Below are 20,473 nucleotides of genomic sequence, written 5' to 3' on the forward strand. Positions count from 1 at the left end.
ACTGCGCTTCGTGTGACATCATTTCAGGCCACAGTTCATTGGTTTAAATCATGAACATCCACATGCATTTCACAGTGTATACTTAATCTCGGGGCTCATCTGTGTCACACACACTTAACCTTTGCTTCGCTCACCGACAAGTGTATGCACCACAGTCAGCTAGAGAGTCTAGAAATATAACAGAGGGAATGAAAAAGCTCATGGAACTGTCTAATAAAAATACATTTCCTAGAATAGTCGCATTTAATTAGGGAAGTACAGAAGCGGGGTTTTTAGACCCTATTGCTATAGTCTATATTATATTTGGAATAGTGGCTTCTTTTCAGTAACTGACTTTTCATTTCAAGTGCTGATGAAATAATAATACATTCTTTTGTTTCCCAAATGTTCACCGAGAACACTCTTACTTTAACCAGAAAGACTTCTTTATAGAAGAAATAGGTACATGGTAAAAATTTTGTTTCCTAATAGTTTAAATCTTTCTCTCCTAATTCAACTAATTTGTCCATCCATGTCAAATAAACTTATTTGCTCTGAGAAATTTCAGGGACCACCTTTGGGGTAACTATCAATGTTTATCATGATGGAAGTTATTTCTGCATTTTGCTTTTGAGCTTTAGAGATGGATCATATGTGACATCCCCCTTTATATCCCATGTCATAAACAGAGACCATGACTGGCGCCTCATACTAACCCCATGATGGTGTCACAGTATACTTAGTAATGGTCTTGAAGCACAATTGTATTGAAATTCAGATGTTTCATTATCAAAACTCTACAGTTTTGTTCACAAACGAACTATTTTTTTTATTTAAAAATGTCATTCTTTAGATAATTGTCCAAAAAAATATGAGAAGTGATTAAACTAATTAAACAGGGAAAAATTGGTATTCCTTCTTTTTTTCTAGAAGATATTTGAATATGTCAAACCAATATTCCTACATAAACTACATCCAAAAATAACACTTTAAGTATTAGTCTACAAAGTGTATGTAAACTGATCTTTTAAGGCATTGACTTTTCAGTTCATACTCAGGTTTGCACCTGTGTAAGTGAAGACAGAGGAGACTCTTCAGTTCTACCTCAACATGGCTCCACCCTAAATTTCTTCAGCCATTCAGCAAATATTTATTGACTCTGAGAGTATGCTAAATCCTAGACAAGTGAAGATGAATGGAATTTAACCCCCAGCATCAAGGAGCTCATTAATTAATGGGGTGAAAATTCATACACAACTAATTAACTTATAATAATATAAGTGTGAACACAGGTAAAAAAGAGAGGGCAGTGAAGTCTTAGCAGGGCAAGTGATTTGTTCAGAATGGGAAATGGAAGCTTAACAGAAAAGGCAATCTTTTGTGGTTTATGTAGTTCATGATACTAAGTGAGGTTGGGAAGACCATTCTGCAAAGAAAGAATAGCATAAGCGAAGACATGGATGTGAAACTTAATGGCTTATTTGGGGAACTGTGAGTGGTTGTGTATAGCTAGAATGAAGGGTGACTGTAGTTGGGAGGGGGAGGGGCACAAAGACACAAAACTGAAAAGATAAATTAGAATCTTATTTATGCCAAAGTTAGGGGATTGCATAGGATCCTGAAATGAATGATCAGCCAAAGAGATTTGAGGCAGAGGCTTGAGATGAAGGAGTTGGCTTTTGAAGGTGATGCTCATTGATGTGTGTGGGAGAGCCTTGAGACCAGCTGCAAGGGCCCTACCTGATAAGGTTTGGCATGACTTCATGAGAAAAGTGATGGGCACGTGAACCTGGGCAGTGCAATTGGAGGAAAGAAGAGCAAGGGCAAGAGATTAGTGGATATTTCAGAGTTATTAAGTCCAGAGTGATTGTTAGCCAAACATTGATCTAGGTACCCATGTTACTTCATTTTCAGGACACCGGTAATGCCTATTCTGGGGCCCAGTCTTCATTAATCTTGTCCCTCTTCATTATGTCCAGGCAAAGTACACATAACATTTCAGACCCACCCTCTTCCTTCCTTCCCATAAATAGGTGTAGGACTATGCCTGCCCACAGAATGCCCCTGTATCCCCAGAATCCATTTTTCATAGGCATAGCAGCCCACAAAAATGTTCTCCACTTTTGACTCTTACCAAGTATCATCAGAGGCACCTGGCCTTATAAGATGATAATCAGCCTGTTTTTTAAACTCAGCGAGGAAAAATACATTAATTGGAAAGATTTAGAAGAAAATTATTTTACTTTTGCATATGTTAGTCTCTATGTGCATTTGGTTTTATGGGAATTTTGTCCATGCCTTTGTTTTTTACAACCTAAAATGTATTCTGATGGTAGCAGTAATTCTTACTGAATCCCTCAAATATCTTAAGCTATAAAAAGAAGCATAGAGGAGAGAATGACATTCTGCTGTCATTCATTCATTCATTCATTCATTCATTTGCCAAATGTTTATTGATAACCTATAATGAAAGAGACCCTATGTAAATTCGGAAAGATAATTAATAAGAGCTAAAGCTGACTTAGCAAATACTTTCTGTCAAGCACTATGTTAGGCACTTTATATATTTTATGTAAAGTTAGAATATTATACTGTTATTATTATCATCATCATCATCATCATGTAATTGTTATCCTCATTTCACAGACTATAACACTGAGGTTACATACTAAGAACGAATGGGACTCAAACAACATTTCTTTGATTCTGAAGTTCATGCCCCGGTTATAACTCTTACACTGTACTACTCTCCTTATGCTATACTAATTCCAACATGGTTTTTACTTTTGAAGAACTTAAAATTTATTTTAGTAGATGAATGGGTTTAAAAAACTTAAAATTCCATTTGGCAATTGTTATAATAGTGAAGTGGGTGATGTGAATTAAGGAGGGCACTTGTCATGAGCACTGGGCATTCTGTGTAAGTAATGAATCACTGAATTCTAGACCTAAAGCTAATATTACACTATACCTTAACTAACTGGAATTTAAATAAACATTTGAGACAAACTTAAGAAACAAAAAAAGAAATAAGACCAAAGTGTTGTGGGAAAACATCTCAATAGAGATCAATTAATGATGATTAGTTGGAGAGAGGAAAACTTCATAGATGAAGTGATAGTTTCACAGTAAAAAAAAAAAAGTATAGTATTTGTACAGATGGGGAATGACTAAAAATCTTTTTTTAAGGAGATAGAGAATATATTTGAAAGTAAGGTGATGATTGCTGAGAACAGAATTTAGCCTATGTGGCAAAATAGGAAGAGAGAAGACTAGAGGGAGATATTGGGGCCTCTTGATGAGGTGCATTTTATGCCATGACATGAGAGTGGGTTTGTAGAAAGAGGAATAGAGGATTAAGGATGGAATCTAGAAAAGACTACTGTTTGATACTATATTATAAAGGAATCAACAAAAGTAAATGAGAAAAATAGAAATTGGAGGAAACTTGTCAAAGTAGATTATTTCAATTCAAAGGAGTAGAGAGTATGAAAGAATATGAAAGAAAGAAAGAAAGAAAGAAAGAAAGAAAAGAAGAAGAAAGAAAGAAAGAAAGAAAGAAAGAAAGAAAGAAAGAAAGAAAGAAAGAAAGAAAGAAAAGAAAAAGTCCAGACAGTTTAAGGAGGATACGAAATTATAAATGGTTTATTGGATTTTGCCATTGGATGGCCATTAAGGGAGATGTTTTGAAAATTCTATATGACAGCAGAATATTAAGCCCTTGGGATATCTTCCTAATAGTCAATTATCCTTATGAGGGGAGCTTTTTGGAAATACAGATTTCAGCCTCAGATATCAATTGGTAGTGGACACGTATTTTTAATGAAAAGCTAGTGTGTACTATTTCATCTAAAAGCCTTACAGGAAAAAAAAAAAAAAAAAAAGCCTTACAGGAAACAAAAAAATGCTTTAAAAGATAAGATATGGGGATCCCTGGGTGGCGCAGCAGTTTGGCGCCTGCCTTTGGCCCAGGGCGCGATCCTGGAGACCCGGGATCGAATCCCACGTCGGGCTCCCGGTGCATGGAGCCTGCTTCTCCCTCCGCCTGTGTCTCTGCGTCTCTCTCTCTCTCTGTGACTATCATAAATAAATAAATAAAAAATTAAAAAAAAATTTAAAAGATAAGATATAGTGCTTGCTTAAGTTTTGTTGGTAGTACATTTTTTTTTTTTTCATAGACTGGAAAACTATTTGAATGTGCAGGACTTAATACACATTTGGAAAGTCTATAAAGCATTCAGATCTATGAAGGTGACAGATTTTTTTCCACATAGAAATTTTATTACTGTAGCCTTCAAGTTAAGAAATAGATTTGTTCTTTGAAAGCCTTCACTTTTGTCTCTTGATGGACATTTTCACTTATTACTACATATGGAGGAAAAAGGAAACTCCACAGAAAATCCTAGAGAAAAATAAAACATAGGATTTTCTATGCTTATTTTGAGAGAGTTTTGATATTTTTAAAGTAAGTGATATTGCTTAGGTTAAAACCAAATTTAAAAGAATCTAATGTGTGCTATCTTGACAATATTTTGGCTGTTATATGTTTTTTGTTGTGAGGTTTAAAAATCAATACTGTGAAGAACTATTCAACTCAGTATCAAGTTAACTGTGTATTCCTACTTCTAAGATAACTTGCAAGGGTCAGACTTTCATTTATATGGGATTTAACTTTCTTTAAAACATTCACAGCATTATCTCCCAGCAATATTTACAGTACATTTCCTCTTCCAATAATAAAATCACGTTTGTAGCTACCCTACTTCTCCTATCACTACTAGCATACTTACACACACACACACACACACACACACACATAGCCTTGTCACATTACCGCAGGACCATTCCACTCTTAGATGTTCTGCTCAAACAGCTCATTGAATTGAAATGCTTCTCCTTTTTTCCATTTACCTCTTATTATCCTAATAGTCTCAACTCAGATACCCTTTGTATGTGGCACAAGGAAAGTGAATAGTAAATCTTAACTGACTCGGGCTTAGCTAAATTTCTCAGAAGAAAAGAATCAAAATTTAATGAGGAAAGTATTTTATAATATGTAATATATATTTGTATATTATATGTTATATATATTTATATATAATAACTACATATATCACATTAGTCAGACATAGAACCACGAGGATGTGTGTGTGTGTGTGTGTGTGCGCGCGCGTAGGGAGAGAATGAGAGAGAAAACCAGGAAAGTCATTGGTGTAATTCAGTCCAAATCCAAAGGTCTGAGAAACAAGGTAGTTGATAGGATAAGTCCCAGTATAAGTCCACTATTGTTTTTGGTTTCTGTTCATTCAGTTTCTTAACACAAATATACACTTGCAGCTTATTAGATACTAAAATGAGATCACATGATAGACATTCTTTTATGTTTACTTTGCAATGCATTCTGAACACCATTCCTGTCAGCATATATAATTAGATGCTTTTATTCTTAAGTGGTTGCCCAGTGTTCCATTGTCTGCATTTTCCCTACTTTATATAATTAACCATGTATCATTCAGTTATTAGGTGTGCGGTTTTATTCTTGTGTTCTTGTGTTAACTTTTTCCCCCCAAAGATACAAACATGTATCTAAATATGTTTGTAATTTCTCATTAGTTTTCTAAGACTAACACCCAGAAATGGAAATATTAGGTCCAAATGTATCGAATATATGAATGACACTAGCTATGATTTTGGGCAAGTGACTAATGTCTTTTTGTGTCACATTTTCCTTATCTGTAAAGTGATAAGTTTGGGCTAACCATTCACTTATAAGTCTATGAGGCATAATATATTTAAATCTGAGTCCCATTTGAAGTTTTGCTTTCAACCTGATTTAAAATTTGGTTGGAGTCACAACCACAGATACAAATTCTCCCCAAACCCCTCTAAAACATCTAAGAAGACACTGAGAAAACAAAATGTCCATTAGCAGCAACACTAAGAATAATAGAAAATCTGTTCATACTATGCAGTAACTGAAGAATTAATCATAAAATTTGTGGTTCATGATTAAATATTTTTATTCAGTATTTCTCTATGGTTTCGTAATTTATTTTTCTGACACTTTAAAATAATATGCCAAGGTTTAGCTAAGTGTATGAGTAGTCTCTTTACACTTAAGCTCAAAAGATAATAGTTCTTTTCACTTATTTCTTATTATAACCCCTAGTCTAGTATATAAGTCTATAAGAACTAGAATCTTAGGTGTCGGTTCCCTTGATTGTTTCATATTTTGCCCTCTTAGAGAGAACAAAAATACTGTCAATCTTCTCTTCCTATAGCCATTCCTCAACAAGTATTTATTGAGCACCTACTATAAGCCAGACAATATCCTAGGCACCAAAGAGTTAATCCGTGAACAAAACACAAAAATATTTGACCTGTGTAGCTTAAAGGCTAATGGTTATCCCTTATTGGAGAATTTGGGTAATATTTACTTTTTAAAAATAGTCTTCTGTATAATATATACTTTTTTAAAAAGAGAAGAAAAAAGGTAGTTTTTAAACTTATTTGTGTCATCTGAAAAAAGAGAACCAAAAAGATCTAACTCTGATAGTGCATGGCTTCTGAAATCCTATCAATTCAGGCACTGACTGTTTTGAAAATGGCAGAGCTCCAAGACATTTCTTATAATATATATTATTGCTTCTTGCCCATGGCAAGAACCATTCTCCATTTGGTCAAAAACAAGATAGTGATGTTAGTTTTTATGTTTTACTTCTTCATTTCAAACAAAAGCTAAAAATAACGTACTATGAGCATTTCCCCCCAATCTATTACCTTTTCTTTTTTTTTTTCCCCCTTTTTGGTTTAGTTAGATTTTTATGGGTATCTGGTTTTTTTGTTCATATTTTTTAGGAAAAAATGGTTTCCAAAGAAATTATCTCCTTTCTTTGATCATTCGTGAGAGTATGTGTGTGTGCTTCCATTTTTCATACTCCACTATGATATTCCATATTTTATGGCTAGAATTGACCTCTCATCTGTGTGTGGCCTTTGGACATGGAACATATTTCTATGAAATTGGCTTGGGAATGTTGCCTGTTGTACACTCTATGGCTTCTTTAAATTTATATGTCTGTTTCTCTCTGGAAGATTGTAAATTCCTTCAAGTAAGAAGTTGTGTCTGATTTATCTATTTTGCCCTAATAGCTAGCATATGTTCTGCACATAGTATGTTCTTAGCTAATGTTGCTAAAAAATAATTTCTTGGTGCCTATATTGTATTGTGAGATCTGACAGCCTATGATATGATCATCTTTCTGTCATCATTATAATACCACATCCTACTTTGTTATTAAGTTTTCAAAACTACAAGAGTCAGGAAAAAAACAGAAAAGTGATTGATCTTATCATGATTTGTTATTCTCTTTCTCACCTTTATGATACCATCTAACGCTACCCTGAGGTGTTTCCTGAGTGTTCTGGAATCCAGGTTAAATAGCTCTCTGTAAAGATCTAAGTAGGTTTAATTCAACATCTTAACTTATTAGAAGAACATAATTTTATTTGTTTTTGTTGTCTCTTCTCCTTGCTTTTTGTTTGTTTATTGTTTTTGGTCTGGGAATCTCTATCAAAAATAGACAGGGAAGAAGGGGAAAGTAAGATATAGCCCCTGCCCTTGAGGGCCTGTGAGTCTATTTGAAGAAAAAGATGAGGGAAGAAGGAACATGCCAGGGGCTCTGGGGATTTGAGTAATGTAAATAAATAATGCTTATAAAGGAGGATTGGACAATGATATTAGACAGTGAAATAATTCTGAGGAATATAGAATGCTTAGCGAGAAATTTGAAATTCATTCCATAAGCAATAGAGGAACACTGATAATGTTTGAAATATGGAATATCACAGCCATCTGAATGTTTTAGATAGATTTTGATGACATGGTGCTATGCTGGAACAAGAAGCTATGGGTTTGCAAAAAAAAAAAAAAGAAGAGAGAGAGAGAGAGAGAGATTTAAAAATTAATCCCAATTTGCAATGAAAAGGACAAAGATATTTTTCAATTAAAAAAATGACTTTAAAAAAATGACTTTTTAAAAGTGTTTTGTGGTAAACAAGGCATACAAGAGCCGAGTGATAGAGGATATTATATCTCAGGATTGCAGTTTGTTTTGGTTGTTTAGTTTTAATCCTCTGGCTCTTTTGTCATCTTAATATGGAAATGCTAATAGCATGTACTTTCTACAATTGTTTTAGAAACAATTTTAGAAACAATAGGATTAAGAAATATAATATATGTAAAGAACATAGAGTATTGTTCTTCAACATAAACATTAAAAAAATTAAAAAGGAAAATCTTAAAGCCATTGTAATACACCAGACATACATGATCAGAACCTGGTATAATCTGGGCTTCTAGGAGTCTGAAGGTGAAAAATAAAGTGCAGCTTTTTTTTTAAAGTGCTTCTTATTGAAAATAAGGTGCTATGTGGCATAAATAAAATGCAAGCAGTGCACGGATAGTAACTGGGAGGGGACCTATAGTAAGTAAAGCCCAGCTCAAGTCCTATTGAGAAAGAAAGGACAATGGGTCTGCCCTCAATTTCCTTAGAAAACACACAGGAGAATTAGTTTTATAATCATTTTCGAAGTAGAATTTTTAAATGCAGAAAGATGCAAAACAAATATATAAATACCAAAGGGACATTCATTAAGAGAGAAATCTGCATTAGGTGTTTCATCATTGTCTTTGGTTTTGTGATTGTTCCAATCTAATTATTTTATTAAAAGTTCAGCATTATTTTCTAAGTCCTTAGGGTGAGAAACACGTAAGGAAAATGTACAAGTACTAGAGAAGCCTTTGGCGGGACTTTTGGGAAGAGGATAACGAGTTCTGTTTCTGTCACAAATTTTAAAGAGATAGGAATTATTCTCTAGGTTGCAGTTAATTAAGGCCTTGGTTTCTGAAAATACTGGTCTTGCAGAAAGGAGACTACAGGGTTTGCTCTCTGTGGTCTTGCTGTCAGGCTGAGCAGCATTTCTCCATGTGGACCAGCGACCTTGTGGCCCCGTAGAGAATATTTGAGAAGAACCAAGGAACTTGTCATGAGTGATTTCAAACAGATCACAACTTTTCAGCAGGGGTATTGAGCAATTCAACTTTAGGGGCCTGGGTTGTCCACATTGTAAGAGTCAGGTCATTGCACATTCCTTATTTGCTTTCCTGCCCCATGGCATATGTTCAAAACAGAAAATACGAGATGTGCACGTCTTTTGGAGTAGTAAGGCCAAGAAAAGCTGTCACATCAATAGCTATCCTATATGATCCCAGGTAACAAGTTGTAACTTGTCCTAGCTTTCACCATGCCGGCAGTGCCGTGGGGAAAACACACAATACAGATATCACATCTTTCTGTACAAGTTTTTAAGTCTAGTTTTCGCCTTGACAGTACAGTGGCACTACTTAACAAAGAGCATTTACTACAGAGTTATATATATTGGGCAGCTACAGTTATAAATCTTTGATGTTCTCACATTATCTTCCCTTGATTTGGGGACACATAATCATATATATGATTTCACATAATCAGCAAATCGGAATAACCAAAGAAACCACAATATAACCACATAATATTTTCATTTGTTAATGTTGCTTCTTTAACAATTAAATATTTTTTTCTATTTAGACTGCTTTCCCCAGATTTTACTGCAATAGAAAACAATCACAATTTCAGATACTTTTAACAAAAAATGCTTATTTCTTGCTCCTATTCCACTGCTGGGAAAAGTCAAGAAAACTAAATAGTCACTCTAAGGCCTCGTACCTGACCCCCATCTAATTTTATACACTTTCCAGAAAAGGATTGGACACATATGGTTTAAATACCAACGTTGATTTCAGAGTAAAAAAATAATTAAAGATTCCTTATACTATCATTATTTAAGAAAATATGTTCTTTCTCCTTTTCTATAGTATGACAGTAACAGAAGTCATTATGTTAAAGGAGTATAAAATCTTAAGCCTAATATACTTCCTCTAATGAGCATACAAATCAGAAATTACAACTATGTAGATATTGGCATGAGGTATACAGCCTTTAAATTTAATAATTTAATATTCATAATATCATCATTTGCATTAAATTAAGTTAAATGATGTGTAAATTTTATACACATCATTATGTCATTTAATATCCCAAGGAAGCTTTTTTTTTTGGATTTTAAAATAATCAACTTACCTTGCAAAAAACAAGGAAGGAATAAGGAAAAATCTTTTGAGGCAGTAAAAGGAAAACATAAAAAATAAATAACAAACTAAAAAGGATGTGGATTTGAGGGGAAAACAAAGGTGATGTCATATGAGGCGATATCTATGGACAATGTGTGACAAAGCAGGAAGTATCATTCTCTCTGTCCTGTTACTATAAACTAAAAAACTGAAATGCATGAATTGCCTATGAGGAGGGGAGGAGAGACTACAACACAGGTCTGTCTGATTCCAAATTCACACAAATGGCAATTTGTATCCCTGCATACCAGCATTTTAATTTCAGACAATAGTTTAAATTAAATGATTGAATTAAATTACATTTATTTTTTAAATACTTTTTTTAAAAATATTTTATTTATTTATTCATGAGAGACACAGAGAGAGAGAGAGAGGCAGAGACACAGGCAGAGGGAGAAGCAGGCTCCACGCAGGGAGCCTGACGTGGGACTCGATCCCGGGTCTCCAGGATCACACCCTGGGCTGCAGGCAGCGCCAAACTGCTGCACCACCGGGGCTGCCCTTAAATTACATTTAATTGATATATATATATATATATATATATATATATATATATATATATCATCAGGCAAGTGCTTTCATCAGGCAAGCACTTTTAGAATTTTTGTCATGAAAGAAAAAACATTTCTTTGTTGACTGCATCCTGAGACAAGAAATGAAATATCACACAATTTGTATCATCGAATAAGTAAATTTTTTTCATGCCCAAGTTGCTAGAATGGTATCACCTGATTTTATAAAGGGAAGAATTAATGAGTGAAAGAGGGAAGGTAGGGAAAAGAGAAGCCAAGAAAGAAGGAAATAAGAAAAAAAAAAAAAAACGAAGGAAAGAAGGAAGAAAATATTTGCCTATTACTGTGGTTCTTTTATATGAAGTGTTTCCCGTAGTGGATCAATATTCCTTTTAGTGAGAAATGACTGACTGACAACTAATTGAAAGCAAGTTCTTATGAATGGTGCTACACATTCTTCATAATAAGCACCCCATATGTTTATGAAACTTCTCTCTATATAGTCGCATATTTATATGTGTTCAACCATGCATCTTCCCTGCCTCGTGGATCTATTCATTCATTTAGTTAAATGGCACATACACACTCTGACCATGTGCCAGAGACTGCTCAAGAAATAGAGAATACAGGGACGCCTGGGTGGCTCAGCAGTTGAGCATCTCCCTTTGGCTCAGGGTGTGATCCTGGGGTCAGGGATCAAGTCCCACGTCTGGCTCCCCGCAGGGAGCCCGCTTCTCCCTCTGCCTATGTCTCTGCCTCTCTCTTTGTGTCTCTCTTGAATAAATAAATAAAATCTTTAAAAAAGAGAAATGAGAGAATACAAAGATGAATAATAGACAATCCCCACCTTAAGTTCATCACAATCTAGCATAGTTATAGGCAAATGCATGTTCTAGATACTTATCATATGGAAATATGCATATAGAATATACCATATTTATGATTGTATGCTGACCAAATGAATAAAAATATTTATAACCCCAAATTGCAGTTTTCTCCATAATGTAAAATTATGTAACTGTAATATTGTATGGCATTTTAGATTTATTGAAGATATTTGTCTCTACTTTCTAAATCAGTTTTTACCCATTGCCTGCATAAACCTTCTTACCTTCAGTCAGAAAGTAATCAACATTTGGATTAGGAAAGAAATGTGTTAATGGGCATCTTTTGTCCTAAGGTCTCCTTGTTTCTGCCTGCAACATGATTCTATAAATGTTATAAACAAACCTGGTGACTGTTGTATGACTAACATCTACATGGGATATACAAATTGTTTAATTCATACTGAATCTTGACTTTAGCAAATCATTCTCAATCTATCTCATATGTCTCTCTCTCTCTCTCTCTTTTTTTTTGATTACTTGTTTTATTTTTTAAAACAATTAAATGTAAAACAAATATTTTGAAAGTTTAGGTCCTAGATTTTGAGGAAGGCTGAAAGGTGGTAATTGGGAAGCTGATATTGATACTAACACAGGGTGCCTTAATCAAGTACAAATGATTGATGGGAAGCTTTCATGTTAGCTTTTGGAGAACATGTAGTAGTCTTGTAAGTAGACTAAAGGCTATGCTGAAATATCAGAAAGCAGAAGACCATTTTGATGTCAGAATCATTTTTCAGTGATTTGGGCTATAAATGAGTCTGACTAACATCAATATCCCAGCACATGAGTAGTGCAATAGAAAGTAAATTAAATATATTTTTTTAGAGAATTAAAGTTATATCGGACTTAAAGACATTCATACACTCAAAACCTTGTGATAACACTTCCAGATCTTCCTACCATTGCCTCAGATTTGCATGGGATTAGTGTATCTTGAATGATTCTTAAAAATGTAACAGTTAGATATGCCAGACATCCTCATAATAATTTGTTTCAAATTTCATCACTGGCACCACACAAAAGCCCTAAGAAATAAGAAGGGCATTCATGAGGTGTTTTTTTTTAATAGAAATATTCTTTATTGTTCACCTTTATCATGTACTAAATCACAAAATATTCAGGTGGTAAAATAGTTACTTTGTGTCCATGGCACTAAGCATAGAGAATCCCACCCCTTATGGTTTGGTAGCTTTTTAAGACAATTGTAGGATTGGCCTTTTGTCTTGGCAATGTGTAGAGAGAGCCCTCTAATTGTATTACAGCATACATTATGTTTTTCCTCTCACCTTTACCTATAGCATTATAACCACTGTTTCTAACGTAATAGCCTGCTTTTAGGTCTTTAGTTACATCCATCATATTACTTAACACTAATTTTATTATTATTCCTATTCCTTTTTATCCGGTGCATGTAATGTATTCAGTGAAGTACAAATTGTCTACTCAGTCTAAAAAACACCTCATGCTTTTCAGATCTGCTTTCAATAAAATTTTCTGGAGAATATCTAGATGATAAACTTTTCCATTACTATAGATTTTTTTTTTTTTTTAGTATTTATTCAGTCATCATTTCACACTTTGGTGGCCATTTCTGCTCAAGTGGCCTGTGCAAAATTATATGTTTAAACATTTCTAACTTAAACCACTCAATCTTAACAAACTTCCCTTTATGGGTAATTACTTGGCAAACTAGATTTCATCTTCTTTTATTCCACCTTACTTCTTAAAATAAATCACTTTTAAAAATCCATTCTATTAATTTTATTTCTTTCATTGCCACCTTTTCAATTTCTTATTAATTTTTACTTTTCCTAAAATAATTACTGGTCAGATTTTATTGAATATCGCTCTTTTTTTTTTTTTTTTACTTTATCACATTAACATTTCTCAAACCAAGAACCCTTTCTGATCGAATTTTTCTTAATATTAAAGTAAGATTAGTTTTGTCTTACTAATCTTATCAGTACTAGATAACACAATGATTTACTGTAATATTTTCAAACAATTAATTATATTCTTATAGAGTAGAATCAAGTATACTTATAAAAACAAACATAAATTTAAGCTACTACCCTAAGCCTTCTGAAGAAAAAAAAAAAAACAAGGTAATACCTGCCTTTTCCCATGTAAGAAGTAACAGTTAAATTTAGATTGAGAATAGTACTGCATAAATAGAAATTGTAGTGCAAAATTGTATGTAAAAAAATACCAAATAAGTGAAATAAGGGTCAATAGTTTTGGAAGTTCAAGAGTGGATTGAGTAATAATATAGATGAACTTATAGATAATGGATCTTTAAAGATATATTAGACACATGTACAATATTTTGGAACAAATATAAAGATGTGAAATTGATATCAAGAAGGATATAAACACTCTTTAATAATATATTCCTCAGTTTCACTGCTAGAGACAGAAAGTTAAACATTTTGATCACAGGTCTGAGGTAATGTGGTAATTCTTACAAATCTACGACTCAAAAAAATACACTATTTCCTTTTGTTCAGACAATATTCTGACTTTTTATTGAGAAATTGGTACTCTCCTGGGCATAAGGGACTAAAGAAAAGCATTTCTCCCTACTCCTGCATTGAATTAGAATGATCATGGCATTATTGCAGAAAACAATAATGAAATAATGACATCACATTTTATTCCTCTACTTAAGCTATTTTTTTCCTGGCAAATTATTTGAATATGCACATCCTCACTTCACATAGTAATTCCAACTCCTAGGTTATTACAAGAGTGAGTAATAGTATTTTTCGTATGAATATACTTATCCTAAGATCTGGCACAAAGTTCAGCAAATGTTAATTGGATCTTATGCAAAATTTCACATCAAAGTTAGTACGGGAAATTTAGGGGGCATGTTACAAAAAATATGAATCATTATGTGTATATGAAATAATTTTAACTCAGAAAGTCATGAAACAATAAGATATTGAAAAGTGTTTTACAATAAAATTAACAAACCGATGAATAAATATCTGTCTACATAACATCTTACAAACTACTGTTCGCATGGAAAGGGCACAAAAGATACTGGGAATTACACAACAGTATAGAGAGTCAAAGTGAGTCAAAGTGAGGAACACCATGCAAATGTAGTCATTTCAACACCAGAAATTTGCAAAATTAATTGGACAAAGTATTTTGCCAGTGCTTTTTTTTTAAATTTCTTTACATAAATATGGAAATACTACTATATAAATCTAGTGCACAAAATGTAGTATTTTTCATTTTTTTTAACTGAAGCTTTTGGAACACTAAAGCATGCATGGCACTATGCACAAGTTTTCTAAGGTTTCCTTAATCCCTTTGTGCCATTTTTTCCCCTGTGAGTTTTTTTTTTTTCCCTGAATGTCTCTATCATCATGGTTAATAAGCGTAGCCTAGCACATATATCGAGGAGAAGAAATTCAATTCCAAATTACTTTAAGGTTCACCTTTGAATTTTACTTTGGTTGGTCAGAAGAGTCCCGTGACCTTTAAATTTGATGAAAAAAGGGAGTAGATATTAATCTCATTATTTTATTTTGAACTTCTCCCAAAGCAGGTGACTCTAGACCACATTTCTGCAAAATGACATTTGTAGTCCATGTAAGTTGATCATTGTTATACAGTGAAAGGTAGTATCTCAGATTTTACAACACCTGTTGTATTTTGTATCTAATATTCTCAATTCTCAATCACTGTACTACTTCAGAGATAGCAGCATTTTGGACAGTTTAATTATATGTCTTGTATCTATGCTTACATATAAAAACTGTTCCTTTTAGAGATTATTTTTTATCCCCTTTATATTTGCCAACCTGATTTTGATATTCTGAAAATGTTTACTATTCTTCCTAGTAATATCTGTTCTGCTATTGCCTTTACATAAAGGCATTCCCTTGTGATACAGAATATTACAATTGAAACAGAGTATATTATAACTATACAATAATTTCACAAATTTTTAAAGGACACAGTAACTACTAAGTCCTCTAAACACTACTTTTTAACTAACTGCATATTTTATATAGTAACATTCAGATGAAAATTAGTTATCAAAATCAAAAACTTACTCAGCTTTCTAATACTATGTAAAGAACTTTTACCAATATAATTTAATCTTCTGAATAATCATGCTGGGCATGCATATTATTATTCTCACCCAAAAATTTTTTTAAAAGATCAAATAATATTTGATATAAGGACAAAGTCTATGGGACTATAGCAATAAGTTGTCTCAAATATTTCTTGAAGTGTGATTTGTGAATTACTTGCATCAGAATCACTTCGTCAAAGTAAAGATTTCTGGTCCAAACTCCAAGCTACTTAATGAAAATCCCTGATATAGGGGACTCTAGAATTTCAATTTTAGCAATTTTTTTTTCAGTTTGCTAACCATACTAATATAGTACATAATGAAATATCACAAAATATATTAGAATTCAGACTATTTTATACATATAGCTATAATGTAAGTGGAAGAATAAGATTAAGAAAACAATGCAGCAGTAAATAATCTTCTTTTTAATGTCAATAGCCTTAGAGAGAAGGGAAGAAGTCAAAAACTGTAAAATCTATAACACTTTACCAGGCAGCTATTGACTTCAAGAAACTGCTAGGAGCCATAAAAAAGGAATGAAATCTTTCCATTTGCAATAACATGGATAGAGCTAGAGAGTATAATGCTAAGTTAAATACGTCAATCAGAGAAAGACAGATACCATATGATCTCACTCATGTGTGGAATTTAAGAAACAAAACAGATGAGCAAAGAAAAAATTAGAGAGAAGCCAAGAAACAGACTCTTACCTATAGAGAACAAATGGTTACCACAGGGGAGGTGGACAGGAGGGTGGGAGAAACAGAAGATGGAGATTTAATTGTACATTTATCATGATGAAAAAAATGTATAAAAAACCTGCCAGAAGCAATATCTTTATATGATGATGTGAAAAAAAGAAAGATAAAAGATAGTTTAGATAAATAAGTCTCTCTCTACCTCTTTCTCTCTCTTTCTATCTATGTTCCAACAATACTTAGTTAAAATTCACCAGTGTTAAAAATGTTAAATAATTCAGACTGCCATAGTGGTAAACACATAAGAAAAAGAAGGGGATTTTTATTGTCCTAAGGTTAAGGATAGTAGGAAACAACCTATAGAATAAGAGTAAAAGGAATGACACAGAAGTGTTTGTGCTGGTAAGGAATAAAGAAAAGGCAGGTAGTCATCTGTGGGGCTCAGTCAGTTAAGCATCAAATTCTTGGTTTCTGTTCAGGTCCTGATCTCATGGCTCATGAGATTGAGCCTTGTGTTGGGCTCTGCACTCAACAGGAATCTGCTTGGATATTCTTTCCTTCTGCCCCTCTCCCTCCCTCCCTAAAATAAATAAATAGGGGATCCCTGGGTGGCTCAGCAGTTTAGCGCCTGCCTTGGGCTCAGGGTGTGACCCCGGGGTCCCGGGATTGAGTCCCACATTGGGCTCCCTGCATGGAGCCTGCTTCTCCCTCTGCCTGTGTCTCTGCCTGTCTCCCTGTGTCTCTCATGAATAAATAAATAAAATATTTTAAATAAATTAATAAACTTTAAAAAACATTTAAAAAATTATTTTAAATCTTGGGAGGTACACGAAGGATTTCCTTGAAGACAATTATCTGAAGATAACTAGTAGGTAGCAGTGGATTACAACAGTACAGATTAAAGGTGACCGGGGCATGGACTGTGGATTTTACTTGAGGAATAATGAAAAAGAGATGCCAGAAATATCATAGTCAGCACAGTAATGCAAATGATTCAGTGAGGAATTGGACAAGAAATTTTGATGATCCTCAGATATTCCGATTCCTAAATGTTCTGCCCTTAATAGCTTTGATCATTGTAGTCTATTCAGAGTATAAAAATTTATGAATTTCTTTAAAGATGGTAAAAGTCCTTGGTCTTAAATCAACCACTGGAAGAAGAGCTCGTGGAGCAGCAAATGCCTTAAGTAGTCATTTTGTAAGGTAGGCAACAAGAATAATGACTTCTATTTGATTTAGTATCTCAAAAGAGATAATTTTTTAAAAATGTAACAAATGTTGAACAGTAGAATACATTTTATCTTTGGCCATAAAACATTGTTTTATAAGGAGTATAGGGAAAATTGCAAGGTGATCATCAGCTTATTAAGATGTATAACTGTTAAAATTAATTATTTCTCCAGCACCGTCTTTGAGAGTTTTTTCCAGTATGTAATAAGTAAAATATTCCTTGAAGATTAGGAATTTAAAAGTGGTTCCACAATTTAAAAGAGAAGAGATTTATTACCATTAGTAGGTGATTTCTTTTATCCATCATAAATACTGGGTTCCAAGCTCTGGATAAAATAGATAATTAGTACAGTTCAGAAACACCACCTGTCTTACCTAAATAATTCCAGAGTTTGGAATTAAGAATAACACTATCCTTACTTGTTTGCTTAAAAATCTCTTTTTATTCTTCTGGGGTTCTAAAGCCATATATTTCATCACTTCCTAAAGTAATTAAAATATGTGATGTTCGTGTCCAAACACAATCTGGTAATTTAGCATTTAATCCTCCTATTTTGAGCAATTTCACTTTTTGACTTCTAAGCATCTCAGTGTAATGATGAGCCCAGAGGTACTTATCTCTAGTAATAACATAACAAAATGTATCTCAGGTCTTTCTTCTTATTTAATATGAACCCTGATTTAGGTTTCTTTTTATTTGGTTATCAACGAAGGTAATGTAAAGAGCCAATTTTTATATTTTAATCAGTAATTCAATATGCCTGCACAAAAATAACCTTGAATACATAAGCTATATAATAAAATTATTAAGCAATCAGTATTGGTCTTTTTTCCATTAGTATGTAAAACTTCCTCAGGAAGATTTGACAAATGTAAAGCTATGTAAAACAGAAAGAATTTTGCAATGATCAGAATTCACTCCAACAACATTTTACAAAATCATCCTAAACACATTATTTTGAATTATCTGTGGACTGTGTCAAGAATTACAAACTGTAAAGAATTGGAACACTTTTGTAGATCGATCATCTGTAAAACCACAGGTGAGGAAAAGAAATGACTTTTAAAAATCAATGATTTTATCCATTGTTCACTTTATTATAATTTTGTAAAAATGTGCTCATTCCATTACCTTACTTCAGGAATGTAGACAGAGTCATTGACCTGGCCTTAAAATTTATTTACTTTAATGATTTATTGCATTATGGTATATAGTAAATGTGTATAGGAAATAGATACATAAACTTGTTATAAAAAATCTAAACAAAAAGGTAAGATGATGCATGAATGATGACCTAATAATAATATATTAATATTCATTTAAACCATAATCCATACTCATACTTTTACAATATCATTATTAATCAAATAACTATATTCTTGAATTATAACATTATTGTCAATTATGCTGACATTAATATATGCTTTAATGAAACAAATTTTTGTTTTCATGATTTGAAGTTTTCAGTCATGATGATTTTATGAGCTTTCACCCATGTTTTAGGAGAGCCAACGCTGTACTCACAGATATCCCAGATAATTCACATGGCATCATCGAAGCCTTGTTCCAAGCACAGCTTCAGCTATCTGAATTGACTATGACATTATTGGCAGAAACCTTGAAATTGCAGTTATTTAGTTTGGCCACCATGCCCAGAGAGATCTACTTGAAATGGTTCTGGAAGCTGTTCTTTCATTGTGTGCAACTATTCTTAATATGGTGACATTTGACAGTCATTTTAAATAAGAATTGAAGCCAATTAAGCGGTCTCTCTGTGGATTTCCTCTGACAGATGCACAGAGGCATCTTGGGCTAGCCAATAGGCATTATTGAAATGTAGCTAAAACCATTCCAGCATTTATTTTGATGCATCCAGCTAATTATATGGCTGTGATTTATGTTTAAGTAAAGGACTTTAACCAGATCTATTATTTTCACCCTCTGTGAGACTTTTCATCATAGTGTCATGGTACCTATATGGGGAAGACTGCTTCTTCCACTAAAAACTTGGGCACGTTTTCTTGATTCCATAGAGACAGAAGTCTGATTTTAAATGGGAACGGACTGCATTTCCCTATGCATGATTAGAAGAGTAAAAATTCTGCAGTTTGAACTGAGACAGATGACCATTTGCTGTTGGGTTTTAATTAAACTTTGGACATAGAGCAGGCCAGGGGGAAAAAAAGTCCCAGAAACTTAAAGATTGATCTGCTTGACAGGCCAACTCAGTTTTTATTGTGGCTACTTGCAATTTTCAGTACTTCTTAAATTGATTCCTAATTCTTAATTAAGATTTCAGTTTTGCTATAAAATATACTAAATTTAAGTTTTAACATAGGATAAAGAAAAATGACTGTAAACCTAAATTTTAAAAAAAAATTTTCAACAAATGACGTCCAGTTGAAACTACCCTCCACATACCGGCAATATACAGGACATTAGCAGAACTCTATACCTAATATTTATGAATCAGTGATGGCTGGCCCTTCATTTCATTTGGTTAAAGTTATTATATTAGCAGATTTGTGAGTTTTATTATAAACCAATTTTTCTTCTTTATTTTTTTAATTTTTCTAGATGTTCCACCAACTGGTCAGGCACACAGTGTGAGAGACCAGCCCCAAAGAGCAGCAAGTCTGATCATATTAACACAAGTAAGTTCTTCAGGTTAATATATTGGGTGGTGGGTGTTCCATATGGTGCAGGAATTGTATTGTATGCCATGACTGGGGGACTTAAATCTTGGAAAGTGTCCTTCACGGAATTCTGCAGGAGATGCATTGCAATCCAGTTGTTTTTGGAAAGATGAAGCACTGAGCTCACCTGGTGACAGGTTCTA

The 20,473-nt window shown here is 33.4% G+C and overlaps 1 protein-coding gene across 1 annotated transcript in view; it reads left to right on the forward strand.

Annotated features, from left to right (window-relative positions):
- The window catches only part of LOC140596724 (low-density lipoprotein receptor-related protein 1B-like), a gene marked incomplete at its 5' end in the record, with an annotated part of 91,118 nt that overhangs the window by 51,723 nt on the left and 18,922 nt on the right, over positions 1-20,473 (forward strand). Inside the window, one exon of the mRNA XM_072745201.1 lies at positions 20,212-20,288. Within this exon, the coding sequence (XP_072601302.1) occupies positions 20,212-20,288 (77 nt within the window). The remainder of the gene's footprint in view (positions 1-20,211; positions 20,289-20,473) is intronic.

Source organism: Vulpes vulpes, unplaced genomic scaffold (genome assembly GCF_048418805.1).
Source record: "Vulpes vulpes isolate BD-2025 unplaced genomic scaffold, VulVul3 Bu000000637, whole genome shotgun sequence".
Classification (NCBI taxonomy): Eukaryota; Metazoa; Chordata; class Mammalia; order Carnivora; family Canidae; genus Vulpes; species Vulpes vulpes.